The sequence below is a fragment of the Bos javanicus genome, chromosome 3, assembly GCF_032452875.1.
Source record: "Bos javanicus breed banteng chromosome 3, ARS-OSU_banteng_1.0, whole genome shotgun sequence".
Classification (NCBI taxonomy): Eukaryota; Metazoa; Chordata; class Mammalia; order Artiodactyla; family Bovidae; genus Bos; species Bos javanicus.
This window is the reverse complement of record NC_083870.1, coordinates 25,458,748-25,473,365: the sequence shown is the minus strand read 5'-3', so window position 1 is coordinate 25,473,365 and position 14,618 is coordinate 25,458,748. Positions and strand designations below refer to the sequence as shown.

The following is a 14,618-nucleotide window of genomic DNA, read 5'->3' as shown; positions in this document are numbered from 1 at the left end:
ATTTATTAAACTATTGGATTGATTAAATCCATTATAAATTGAGAGGCTTCAGTTACTACCTTTCTTGGTGATGACAGTCTCCGATGGTGCTGTTTCCGATTTCTGCTGGGAAATCGTGTCCATCAAGTCAGCACTGTGAGCACTGGCGGGCATGTCAGTAGGAAGACTGACAGGCCCTGAATTGGGACTATTGCTCACAGTCCCATCTGCAAAGAGAATCTGAAGAAAAAGCCAAAGGGGAGCATTCTAAGAAACGAGGAAGAACCTGGTTAACAGCACTGTGTGTCAAACTGCAATAGGTTAAAAATAACTCAGTGAAGTGCAACTTGCTGACTTGCAGATCCAGTAGTATAAAGCATGTTATGATTTAGAGATCTGGAGCTCAGAGACCACAGAGCCAATAACACTATAATACAAAACAATGATATTACTTTGTTTTCCATTTACTTTCTGTTTTATTTTCATTTCATGTATTTCATCAGTTTGACTTTATGATTTTCCATTCTTCACCCTTCCTCTCTGTAATTGGGAAATGATTCACCCTATTTCAATTTTTCTAATGACTACATTTAAAACTTCATCACATTCAGACACTTAGCTTCTGTCAGTATCTGTCTAGTAGGTATACCATCTAAGGTAGTGTTTTTCTTCCCATGATAACATTCATTGTCATTTTTAAAGCATCATTCATTTTTCAAATGAGTTGTTTCTCTCCCCTGTCATGGCACTATGACCCACCTCCAGCTTGTTTGTATTTTACTTTGCGGCAGGAAAGAGAAATTTAATATATTCCTTTACCTGTGTGGATCCATCCAGCATGTATTTGACAACAGTGCCTTGACTGGTGATAACTCTCGATGCTTCCTGCCCCAGCGGCGGCATCACCGTTTTATAGAACTCATAGTGCTTCACCTTCTGGGGGTAGGTCTGTCGGACCATGATATCCCAAGTGGGTTCCTCATCTACAATACACTGATCTTAAAAAGAGAAGAAAAAGGGCTTACTGTGAACTGGGCAATGCTGTGTGGCTGGAATTTCATCTTCTGAATGTTTTTCATTATTTTGTTTCTATCTGGATACTTAGGACAGTTTTCAGGTCATGACAGATGGCCCAAATATGGGTTATTTGCTGCCTTTAAAAAAACTATTTTCTTATGGCTGTGCTGGCCTTCTTTGCGGCTTTGGCTTTCTCCAGCTGAGGTCCGTGGGCTTCTTGGTGCGGTGGCCTCTCTTGCGGCAGACCGCGGGCTCTAGGTGTGGAGGCTCGGTAGTGTGATGCACAGGGTTAGCTGCTCCATGGCATCCTGGTTTTCTCAGACCAGGAACCTGCATCCTCTGCACTGGCAGGCAGATTCTTAGCGACTGGACCACCAGAGAAGTCCCTTTTTGCTGCCTTTCTTACTGTCATATGTAGTAAATAAAGCCATTTACTTAACAGGTACTTTCTTCATGTACTAGCCATTCTCTCTACTGATGTTCAGGACATTTCAGGACAAAATTAGGAAGGGAGCAGGTATGTTGTTTTAGATATTGCCTTTTCTTCCTGTTGGTATTTTCCTCTCATCCTCTTCTTTTCTCTCTCTTCCAGGGATGCACAATGCTCCCTGGCAGTTCCCCAAGTCGCCTGGAGCCCCAGGAGAAATCATTCACTCAGGCCCGTTTTTTTTTAATCACTTACCATCTTTCAAAATTAACACAATCCTCTCATCTCTAACCAAGTCCAGATTTTTCTCATGGTTCTACTCTTAACTGGCAATCAAGGAGAAAAGCACCTAATCAATCCCTCCAAAGGAAAGTACTATTATTGAGAATTTCTGGCACACAGCACCTACTCAGGTTTTGCTAATTGAATAATTTCCTCTTCTCCATTTAAAAAGTCATTTACTAACATGAAATCCAATGTCTATCAGTGATGGAGTACATTAAAAAATCACAGTCTCTTCATTTAATTACATGTTATCTACATTTTAAAATAAAGCTATTTGATACATGTGTATCATCTTGGATATCCAAAATAGAGATTGAATAAAAAGGCTATTTGCAGAAAAATATTTACAATATAATTTGTGTAAATTTTGCATCACTCACATTATTTATTATTATAAAGGCATACATATAGCATATTTGTACAAACCTACTTGCACAAAAATCTAAATCTTGTTTACTAGAGGAGAAAGAAAAGGAATAGAACATAGTGGGAAATTTGGGGCTACAACTATGCAATTTTAAAAAATATTTTTATTAAAGTATCACAGAAAACAATATTTTGTCTGGCTGTCACATGAGTATGTTCTATTATCTATTATATTTTTCTGTATTAAAATAAAATGCTATTGGTTCTGGAGGAAAAATAAAGTGGTTTACTAATATGAAATGATGGCATTTCAAGGACTATGTAGGGCTAGTGGGAAAATATTTTTGAAGGAGCATCCTTCATGGTACCCTTCAAGTCAAAGAAGGAATAATAAAAAACTAATAAACATCTGTTCATATATTTCTACATGTTAAATGTTTTGATATGAATTTTGTTCAGCCTACCTCAACAATGCTTTAAGGCAGACACTTTCATTTTCCAGAGTTTTCAGATGAATTAATGGAGGGAAACTTCTTTAAGGTCACAGCTAGTAAGAGCTAAGATCTGAAAGAAAGTCTCTGTGCTCAGCCTTTCCTTTATACTGCAAAACAGCCACTGCTACCACAACTAAAATCAAGCAAATGAAAACCTAACACTGCAGTAATAGTCTCCAGATCAGAAAGTATTTTATCATTTAATATTTATAACAATCTTGTTTAGTAGATAATGTTGTTTTATAAATGAAGAAATTCAGGGTGGCGGGTTATAACTTGTTCAAGGTCACCCTGGAAAGAACTCGAGTTTCTAGGCTCTTTCTTCTTACACTATGTCACCTTCTTTCCCTTGCCCTACTGCTACTACTCACTTCAGTCGTGTCCGATTCTGTGCGACTCCATAGATGGCAGCCCACCAGGCTCCCTGCCCCTGGGATTCTCCAGGCAAGAACACTGGAGTGGGTTGCCATTTCCTTCTCCAATGCATGAAAGTGGAAAGTGAAAGTGAAGTCGCTCAGTTGTGTCTGACTCTTTGCGACCCCATGCCTACCAGGCTCCTCCGTCCATGGGATTTTCCAGGCAAAAGTACTGGAGTGGGGTGCCATTGCCTTCTCCATTCCCTTGCCCTAGGCTGATCCTATGAAGCCAGTGCTACTTTGATGTTTATGTTGTCATTATGTTCAGACTTGAATTAGAATATACATAATACATGGGCTTCCCAGGTGGCACTAGTGGTAAAGAACCTGCTTGCCAATGCAGGAGATGCAAGAGATGTGGGTTCAGTCCCTGGGCCAGGAAGATCCCCTAGTGGAGGGCATGGCCACCCACTCTAGTATTCTTGCTTGGAGAATTCTATGGACAGAGGAACCTGGAGGGCTACAGTCCATAGGGTAACAAAGAGTCAGACCCGACTGAAGTGACTTAGCACGCAATACATGGAACATTTTAGAAAGATTATGTGTGCCAGGCAGAGTTATTATTAATTACATTGTCCACTCTAACACAAAGATGAAAACATCAGACTAGGAAATGAAACTAACAGAAAAGACAGGTAAAACAAGTATTAAGCTGTGGTTTGATAACAGAACCAAGAAAACAAGCAGCAAACAATTATGTCTCTGAACTTGAAAACAATATCCCTCAGTACATTCATAGCATGTTTGACTTTGGAAGACCCTCTAGGACCTTCAGTCGTAGTAACACACACAGTCGATCCCATCATGGAAAACACGGACCACTAGGAATTCTCAGAAATAGAAACAAAGGTCCAGAGTCTATTTTTAATAATTCAGAAAGCCTAATGAAAAGTAAAACCAAGACATAATAGCTACAATATTGTTTCTTCTTATTTGGCTGGCAAGTGAATATACCATTCAATTGTTTTTCAATTAGCATACTCTTTATCTTTGATGGATACACTTTTCAAATATGGAATACATAAGGGAATTACAGGGGGGTGCTTCCCAAGTGGTTCAGTGGTGAAGAATCCTCATGCCAATGCAGGAGACACAAGTTTCATCCCTAGGTCGGAAAGATCCCCTACAGTAGAAAATGGCAACCTGCTCCAGAATTCTTACCTGGAGAACCCCATGGACAGAGGAGCCTGGTGGGCTACAGTTCATGGGGATGCAAAGAGTTGGACTTGACTGAGTGACTGAGTGCATGCACACATACACACACACATGAATTATATAAAGAAGGTATTTGGTTGTGAAAAAAATGTGAATCACTGATACAATGTAACATTTATCAAGTGGGGAACTATGGCCCTGAGGCGGTAAGCTCTTATAAGGGCTATACAAGTAATTAGAACCCGAATCCCAGCTCAGCAGCTTGCTTTGTTGCCTCTCCTAATTCTACTGCAATAGTGGGTCTCCATTTAAATGATATTCAAATCAAATCACCACTATGGATGTCCTCCCTGCATTGGATTAGTTAAAGAAGTCCTATTGTACTTATTCATCTTAATAAGGTGCCATAAACTCGATAAAAAGTATGGGCTTCCCAGGCGGCGCTAGTGATAAAGAACCCACCTGCCAATGCAGGAGATGCAAGAGACACAGGATCGATCCCTGAGTTGGGAAGAACCCCTGGAGGAGGGTACAGAAACCCACTCCAGAGTTCTTGCCTGGAGAATCCCATGGGCAGAGAAGCTTGGTGGGCTGCAGTCCTTGGGGTTGCAAGAGGTCAGACACGACTGAAGCAACTTAGCGTGCACACGCCCTCTAAAAGTATATGCTGCTCCCTGGAAGCAAGACCGGTTTTCCTCATCTATTTAACCTGCACTTATCTCTGTCTACTCTGTGCTCACTGTCCTTTGCTTTGATTAGATCAGCAACGTTCTGTATATGTGGCCCTTTGTAGAGGCAAGAGCACAGAGACACATTGTAGTTATGAAGAGCATTAGCTTTGCCAGCACTGGACCAGGAATGGCATTTTATCTCTGCCACTTAGGAACTGAGTGACACGGGGAAAGACACCGAATCTTCTGCTGTCTCCATTTATTTTGTGAAGTGAAACTACTAGGACTTAGAGTACAGTAGTTGTATTCTGTCATGTATGTTAAGTACTTAGATAGTGTCTGGCCCAGAGTAAGTGCTCACAAATGGTGGTTACTATTAGCCCATTATTCATTATCAACAAACATATCTAACTGGCAGGAAAGTACACAGTTGCAATGGTGATTCAAGTGTTTTCTATGTAACTTCCCTCTTCCCCTGCCTCCTCATCCCCCTGGCCAGCACTCACCTGGGGACTCTTGCCCAGTGAAGGTCACTTGGAGCCCATTGGGGCAAGACACATTCAGGTTTTGGAAGATGGGAGCACGAGGACTCTCTTGTAAAACAGGCTCTGGTTCTTCTGCTTCCTGTAAATCATTCAACATGTGAATAATTTCCTATCATTTTCTAAATGAGTTATTGATTTATTATGACTAAACAAGGACTTGCTGAATACTTAGAATATGACTTTCACAGGACTATAGGGCCCTGCAAGGGAGCCTAATAAGGATGTCTCTCTACTGTGCAACTGATATTTTTCTTGTAGCATAACACACAGACGTGTGAAACAGCTAAATACTAGTACCAAATGGTTGGCATCTTTCCTCAGAAAAGGGAGATATCAAAGTTAATAAGACTGATTAGGAAAGGATGATAAAGAAGTTGGGACTTGAACTAGGCCTTTAAAGATGCCTCATATAGGCATATAGGTGTAAGGGCTGACCAAGATCCCCAGCACCTTCTGTTTGATTCTCACAGTTTGGATGCTAGAGACATAATAGCTAGAGCTATTAGGATATACATCTTTTTTTTTTTTTCCTATAGTGAGCATGCATTGCTTTTGTAGTAAGTAAAAACAATAAAAGAAAATAAAGACAATAAAAAGGACTATAAGTTTTAATGAGGGCTTGGGTGTGTCTACTTAACAAATTGTAAATGATTTTATGCTAACTGTGCCTGAATTCCTTGTTTGGTTATGTGTACTCTAGGATAAAAGTTATTTGTTATCTCCAACAATAATCATTTCAGTTTTTCCAATTGACTTTCTTAGTGGCTTACCACCAAAATCATTCCAACGGATCCCCCAGGATTGAATCTTTAATTTACTCTCTGTGGTCTTCTATTACTGATCATTTAGGTGGTTCTGCCTTTGTTACTAGCAGAGAATAAAATCTGAATTGTCAACTAAAAATCAATTAATAACAAACACAGCAAAATTAAGAGGAAAACGCTTATGAACTTCTGTAAAATGAACAGTATTGTTCAAAGACACAAACATGCCATGACAAATCTGTCATTACATTCAGAACCATTATCCCCTATTCCTTCATTATAGTTAATTAAAAAAAAAAATGTTGGGTAGACCAATTGGTTGGCCACCAAATTGCTTTCAGCTAAGTTGATGAATTACCTGGGACTATTTCCAACACTTCAACATTTTCACTTAACGAGGAGCATCTGAGCTTGAGAAAACTCATCCAGTAAAGCTGTGTAAATATGGTGTAGAGGCTCAGTAACATTCAAACCCCATAACTTTCAACTTTTATTTATTCGTTTTTATTGACTTACAGCTGTGTTGCAGTGTTATGTTACAATATTATGTTATATAGCAAAGTGATTGAGTTACACACATATATATTCTTTTCTCACATTCTTTTCTATTATGGTATATCACAGTATGTGGAATATAGTTCCCTGTGCTACACAGTAGGGCCTTGTTATTTACCCATTCTATATATACTAGTTTGCATCTGCTAATTCCAAACTCCCAATCCAACCCTCTCCCACCCACTCTCCCTTGGCAACCACCAGCTTATTCTCAACGTTCCTGATTCAATTTCTGTTTAATACATAGGTTCATTTGTGTTCCACATATAAGTGATATCATATGATATTTGTCTTTCTCTTTCTGACTTCACTTACCATGATAATCCTTAGTTGCATTCACATTGCTGCAAATGGCATTATTTTGTTCTTTTTTTTTTTTTTGGCTGAGTATTATTTCACTGTAGGTGTGTGTATATATATATATATATATATATATATATAGTGGCTCAGATGGTAAAGCGTCTGCCTGCAATGCAGGAAACCTGGGTTTGATCCCTGGGTCAGGAAGATCCCCTGGAGGAGGGCATGGCACCTCACTCCAGTACTCTTGCCTGGAAAATTCCATGGATGGAGGAGCCTGGTAGGCTACAGTCCATGGAATTGCAAAGAGTTAATGACTGAGCAACTTCACTTTCACTTTCATACATATAAATATATACATATGTAGATGTGATATATATAGTAGTATAGTAATATTTCACTACACACACACACACATCTTCTTTATTCATTCATCTGTCAATGGACACTTAGATTGTTTCCAAGTCTTAGCTATTGTGAACAGTGCTGCTATAAACACAGGAGTGCATGTGTTTTTGAATTATAGTTTTGTCTGGATATATACCCAGGAGAGATTGTTGGGTCATCTGCTAGTTCTAGTTTTAGTTTTTTGAGAAACCTCCACAGTGTTCTCCATAGTGACTGCACTAATTTACATTCCCACCAATAGTGTAGAGGTATCCACACCCTCGTCAGTATTTGTTATTTATAGACTTTTTTTTGATGGCTGTTCTGACTACGGAGAGGTGGTAACCTCATTGTAGTTTTGATTTGCATTTCACTAATAATTAGTGATGCTGACTGTCTTTTCATGTGCCTATTGGCCATCTGTGTTTCTTCTTTGGAGAAATGTCTCTTTAGGTCTCCTGCCCATTTTTCAATTAGATTGCTTGCTTTTTCTTGTCGAGTTGTAGGAGCTCTTTGTGTGTTTTGGAAATTAAGCCCTTGTCAGTTGCATCACTTGCAAATATTTTCTCTAAGTAGTCTTTTCATTTTGTTTATGGTTTCCTTTGCTGTGAAAAAGCTTTTAAGTTTGATCAGGTCCTATTTGCTTTCATTTTTTATTTCTATTGTCATGGGAGACTGACCTAAGAAAACATTGATATGATTTACATCAGAGAATGTTTTGCCTATGTTTACTTCTAAGAGTTTTATGCTATCTTGTTTTATGTTTAAGTCTTTAAGCCATTTCGAGTTTATTTTTCTGTATGGGGAGAACGTGTGTTCTAGCTTCATTGATTTACATGTGGCTGTCCCACTTGCCCAGCATCACTTGTTGAAGAGACTGTCATTTTCCCACTGTATATTCTGGCCTCCTTTGTCAAAGATGAATTGACCACAGGTGTGTGAGCTTATTTCTGGGCTCTCTATTCTTTTTTTTTTTTTTAACTTTACAATATTTTATTGATTTTGTCATATATCAGCATGAATCTGCCACAGGTGTACAAGTGTTCCCCATCCTGAACCCTCCTTTCTCCTTCCTCCCTGTACCATCCCTCTTTAACTTGAAGTGGATTGTCCTTTAGTCTTGCTGAATTCCAAACACATCAATTGCCCAGTTGCTCAGTCATGTCCAACTCTTTGCGGTCCCATGGACTGTAGCCCGCCAGGCTTCTCTGTCCATGGGATTTTCCAGGCAAGAGTACTTGAGTGGGTTGCCATTCCCTTCTCCAGGGGATCTTCCTGACCCAGGGATTGAATCCAGGTCTCCTGCATTTCAGGCAGATGCTTTACCCTCTGAGCCACCAGGGAAGCCCTTTAGTATTCAGGATTGTCCTTTAGTCTTGCTGAATTCCAAGCACATCAATTGCCCAGTTGCTCAGTCATGTCCAACTCTGTGTGGCCCCATGGACTGTAGCCCGCCAGGGTCCTCTGTCCATGGAATTTTCCAGGCAAGAATACTGGATTGGGTTGCCATTCCCTACTTCAGAGGATCTTCCTGGCCCAGGGATCGATCCCATGTCTCTTGCACCTCCCGCATTGGCAGGCAGGTTCTTTACCACTAGCGCCACCTGGTAAGCTAAAGCTCATCAATATCTAAGTCCAAATCTACCAAATAGAAGTGTTTCCACTATTTAGTTAAAGATCCTCCTCTTCCAATTGTTGTTTATCTCAATGGAACTAAATGAAGTATTAAAAATAAGGAATGGTAGGAACTTTATAATCCTAAAGCAAAGAACCTCCAAGATCCAATGTGGGGAAATGGTTGAATTAGTTATTCTAAGTTTGGAATGAGTGACCTGAGACAGTTTGTAGATGACTGACAACATGTCTCCCAGTGTGGGAATTCAACTCCTGTGTGCAGGCCTCTTTTGTCCATTTAAAATAGAAAGTACAAGGAGTGTTAATCTGAACAGTGAAATATATGCACTGTAAGAACACTATTGGCATAAATCATGATCTTAAAAAAGTTAACACTGAGTCAGAAGCAGAATCTGGGAATCCATGGCAAGGTCCACTTACCTTTTTCTCTTCTTCTTTTGGGTGCTCCTCTTCTTTAAGAGATTCTTTGGGTTTTTCTTTGCCTTTTGTTTTCCCTTTTCCTTTGCCTTGAGGAATACTCACTATAACAGGAATTACTGTTGGAGTATGTACTGATGGGATATTCAACATAGATTCCAAGTTAGGATCCTTATCCTCTATAATAAGAGAAAGAGGAAAAAAGCAAGCAAATTAGACATTTATATTTGATATATTTGTTAAATAAAATTTACATCTCAAATATTTATACAATATGACAATTTTTACCTTGCTAGTAGCATTTATCAATTGTATAGGTTTCAGGGGGTAATGTAGTTGATTTTAAGATCAAAATCGTAGTTTAAAAATTTGAGGCCCTTAATACTTTGACACATTTGATTGAGTCATTATTTCACACGTTCTTCCATCCCCATCTAGATTGTAAACTCCTAATGATAGGGCAGTAACCATCTCTTCATTTATTTGAGAAATATTTATTGATAGATTCTTATATGTAAACGTGTGGAGCAGTGAACAATAAAGGGAAAGACAGACCTTAGGAACATAATAAGTGATGCAAACAAGGAAATTTAGAAAAGAATAATTTCTAGCTGACATGATAAAATAAGTTTTCTTGCAGAAGACTGATTTTATTCTGGATTTTAATGCAGAATTGTGAAAGGAGAGGCAATCCATGGAGGAATTGTGTCAGAAACTTCTGAGCCTCCCTTACGTCTTGAGTTATATTTCCTGGGTTCCCAAGTAACACCCCCACCTGGATATCATCTTACCTCTCTGGTCACTTTTCCTCAGTCTCCTTTACTAACTCTTCCTGTTGTTGAAAGTTGGTAGTCCCAGGTTTTCACTCCTCTTCTCATCACACAACAGATATTCTCAATCCTGGTTGCCCATAATAATTATTTACAGAATTTAAAAAAATTCTCAGACTCCCACCTTGACCTACTGAGTTAGACTCTCTGGGGAGGAGGCCCAGGCATTTATAGTTGTGAAACACCACATGTGATGGTGATAAGTCAGGGCTGACAACCTTTATTATCTGTATTAGAGCTGAGTATCTTGCTCACTACTGGGGCTCCAGCTGTCATCTACATGCTAATACCTCCAAAGTTTACATATCTAGCTCCAGATCTGTATTTCCAACTGCTTTTAGATATCACCCCTCTGCTTGTGGTACTGGAGATATTTCAAAATCAATAAGCCTCTATTCTTCCAAGCAGATAACCCTCCTTCCTATGTTCTCAACCTCAGTCAATGTCATGATCAATTATGCACTTTGTTTCTCAAGTTAGACATTGAGATCATTTGCATTTTCTCTTTTTGACTCCCCCACACATCCAGCCGTTCACAGAGTCCTCAGATATTGCTCTCATATTATGCCTCTCATATCCATTCCTACCACCTTAATTCAAATTCTTATTCTCTTGCTTTTTTTGGTAGCAGTTTCCTAATACCACTGCCTCGGTGTATTTCCAAACTATCACTATAATTATGTTCCTAAAATAAAATCTTTCATATCATTTTCCTTTTCTTACTTAAAAACCTCCAGTGCTCACTAATCTTAAAGGACACCCAATGCTCATCCATTTCCACTCTAGTCACACTCAACTTCTCATCTTTCTATAAAGAGGCCATGCTTTTACACAGCTGTATATTTATACCAATGGTTCTTACTGTCCAGAATTTCCTTTCCTTGTTCCTTTGGATAGTTCCTACTCAGCTATAAAGTCCTATCTCAGGTGCTATATACCTTCTCTCTCAAGTACTTTTTGGCTGTCCCCAGTACTAGGTTTATATATAATTTTTAGCACTTATGCAGTTATCTAAGTATTTATGGTTTCTCTTCCCATTAGACAACAAGTTCTCTGAGTAGATGTAACCAGATGCCTGACTCATAGGAAGTATGGAATATCAGCAGTGAATGGCACCTAGTTGGACGCAGCTGGAAACTCCTCCCTCTCATCCCCATCCTTTTACTCAATCAGCAAATATTTGCTGAGTACCTATTACTATGCACCACGAATTGGGTAACCAGTGATGAAAGACACAACAGGAACTTGAAATGGCAATTCAGATCAAGAGAGCCTCAGGTGTTCAATGTTGCATGTTAAGCCTGTGTTAGCAAAAGCACAGAGCACTGTGGGAACCTAGAAGAAGGGCATTTGATACTAAACATTTCATACAAGCTGTACTTTATATGGTCATCCTTCAACTCCACAGGGGTTGGTTCCAGGACACCCTCATGGGTTGCCAAAATTCCGTGGATGCTCAAGTCCCATATAAAATGGTATAGTATTTATTTGCATAGAGAGGTGTAAGAGCAGGAGGCTGGGGTCTTTCACACTGTCCATTTCAACACCCAATCCTCTTGGTATGTGAAGGAATATGCTGCCTGTGAGCCTGAGCACAGGCTGTTGAAGTGTTGATATTCTCTCCCTTTAATTGAAAAATCATCTACATTTGGCAGTGTTTAAGGCCATTTTGGGGTTTCCCTGGTAGCTCAGCTGGTAAAGAATCCACCTGCAATGCAGGGGACCCTGATTTGATCCACGGGTTGGGAAGATCCCCTGGAGAAGGGATAGGCTACCCACTCCAGTATTCTTGGGCTAATAACAATATAAAAACTTACTGGATACATCCCATCCAGAATATTCCTAACCTTTGGGTTTCCCTGATGGCTCAGACAGTAAAGAATCTGCCTGCCATGCGAGAGACCTGGGTTTGATCCCTGGGTAGGGAAGATCCCCTGGGGGAGGGCATGGCAATCCACTCCAGTATTCTTGCCTGGAGAATCCCACGGACAGAGGAGTCTGGCAGACTATTGTCCATGGGGGTTGCAAAGAGTCAGACACAACTGAGTGACTAAGCACGTGGACACTTTCCCATATACTTTAAATCATTTAAAGATTACTTACAATACTTAATACAATGTAAATGCTGTGTACAAAATTATTATACTGTATCATTTAGAGAAAAATGACAAGGGAAAAAAGTATGTTTATGTTCAGTATAGTCACAACTATGCAACCATCATAGGCTTAACTGTATGGTACACATCAACAATGTAACCTTTTCTTTCAACAGTTACAGATTGCTTTTATTTAATGATGCAAAAAATATTAAAATACAAGTATATATAGAAAATATAATTATAGAGAAACTATTTATTCATTCCCTCTCTTCCTCTCTCTCTCACACACACATACACACGGTGCTAACACTCCCCATAACCCTGGTTCTTCTCTCGATTCCCTTGGATGATGATGATGATGACTATGATGATGATCGCTATATCGTGTCTATGGTACCAATGTGGTGAGTTGATGAGGTGTGTGGCCCTGTTGGTAAGTGGTGAGGCATCAGGCTGAGTTAAGCCTTATGACAGGATGTCAGAAGGTATTCAGTCCAGATAACTGAGTTCCAGTTGCAGACACTGACACTTTGGAGGAGGCTCAGTAACACTAATGTCAGGATCTCTGGAGGTTGAAGGCTGAGGATCTTCAAGTGTTGAAGGTCTAGGCTTCACAACTGCAGATGCTTTAGTTAGAATCATTGCTAGAGGAAGCTGTTTCTTCCTTCTCTATGTATCATCAAACAAGTCTTGCAGTGGTTGTAGGTATGCTGTTATACCTTGGGTGACACAGAGGCTTCAGTCCAAAAAAGGATTGTATTTGTGGATCACATCCTTTAACACTTGCACCTATTGAAAAGTCAATGCCATTTTTTCAAGTGTTCAAATTGATGGCTCTGCTTCCTCTAAATTTTCTGCATCATCACAGATCTGCAGAAGACGTCAGCAGATCTTTGAGTTCCTTGTTGCTAAGGATTCTTTTATCTTCTTCTATACGTTCTTCGACATCATTCTAGACCATGTCAGAGGAAGCACCCCCCCCCCATCTTCCCTTCAACATTTGAGATATTCAGATATTTGAGATATTTGATGATTTCTACATCAATAGTGGGGGAGTTGTTGAGACCATCAACCACCTCATTCCATAATGGCTTCAAACATGCACTGATTGTCTCAGGCTTCAGGGTACCTACAGACTCTGCAATAAACACAGTTCAAACCGCAACTGTGGAGCTGTTCCGTAAATCCATGATGCTGCAGTCCAGGTTAGCACCAAGGACAGCATGAATCTCCCCCAAGGTAAGGTGGATGTAAGTTGTCTTAATGTCCTTGATGATGCCTTGATTGAGTGGCTGTAATGGCAACCACTCCAGTACTCTTGCCTGGAAAATCCCATGGATGGAGGAGCCTGGTAGGCTACAGTCCATGGGGTCACAAAGAGTTGGACATGACTGAGCAACTTCACTTTCACACTTTCTTTCAGCAGTGATGCAGCACTAGGAGGCAGGAACATCACTTCCACTTTCTTGTCAATGAGGCAGAGAAATTCAGTTGGTTGGGAGCATTGCCAATTAAGAGGAACCCCTTGAATGGCAGCCCCTTCTCTTCGAGGTATTTCTTCGCTTCAAGAATGAAGCCTTGGAGGGACCACTCCAAGAACAAGACTTCTGTCCCCCAAACTTTCCTGTTGTGCGGCCAGAGCACAGGCAGACAATTTTTGTTCTTGTTCTTCTGGCCCAGGAGTTGTTTGCTTATGGACTAGGCTTGATCATGTTACCTGCTGTATGGCCACATAGCCCCAGAGTAAGGTGAACTTTCTAGGCCTTGAACCCCAGGGTTTACCTGGCACTGTTACAGATGTAGATACGATTGGGCATCTTCTTCCAGAATAAGCCTGTTTTGTCACAACTGAAGGCTTGCTCTGGAAAGTGAACTTTCTCTTCTGTGAGTTTCTCGAGGTCTTCTGGAAACACCAATGTTGCTTTGGCATCAGCTGATGTTGATTGTTCCATGACCTTTAAGTTTTTTGAGGGACCTTTAACACTCTACTACCTAAGCAGCCATCTCTTAAGACCCTTAAGCCCCTTCCTCTTGATCTCCTCACCTCCCCACAGCACTGCTCACAGAGGCTATGTGCTCTTTCATCCATAATTTCGCTACCCCCAGGGACATGCTTCACACCATGGCCCTTAGCTACACACAAAATGCTTTCTGTCTTTGCAAGCACTTTGGCATGAACCAGAGAGACCATTTTTGCCATTGTAGGGGCAGATCTAACACTTCTATGAATTTCAGCTTCTTTCTGCATTACTGTGAGAATGTTGCATTTGTTCTTA

The 14,618-nt window shown here is 40.2% G+C and overlaps 1 protein-coding gene across 6 annotated transcripts in view; it reads right to left on the bottom strand.

Annotated features, from left to right (window-relative positions):
• Window positions 1-14,618, bottom strand: part of SPAG17 (sperm associated antigen 17) — a 252,618-nt gene that overhangs the window by 85,559 nt on the left and 152,441 nt on the right. For all 6 annotated transcript variants that reach the window (XR_009734982.1, XM_061409692.1, XM_061409687.1 and 3 more), the window contains 4 exons: window positions 9,417-9,592; window positions 5,317-5,434; window positions 799-977; window positions 60-219 (listed from right to left, as the gene is read on the bottom strand). Coding sequence is in view for 5 of the 6 variants with exons in the window: in XM_061409692.1 (XP_061265676.1) it covers window positions 60-219; window positions 799-977; window positions 5,317-5,434; window positions 9,417-9,592 (633 nt within the window). In the remaining variant the exon portion in view is untranslated. The remainder of the gene's footprint in view (window positions 1-59; window positions 220-798; window positions 978-5,316; window positions 5,435-9,416; window positions 9,593-14,618) is intronic.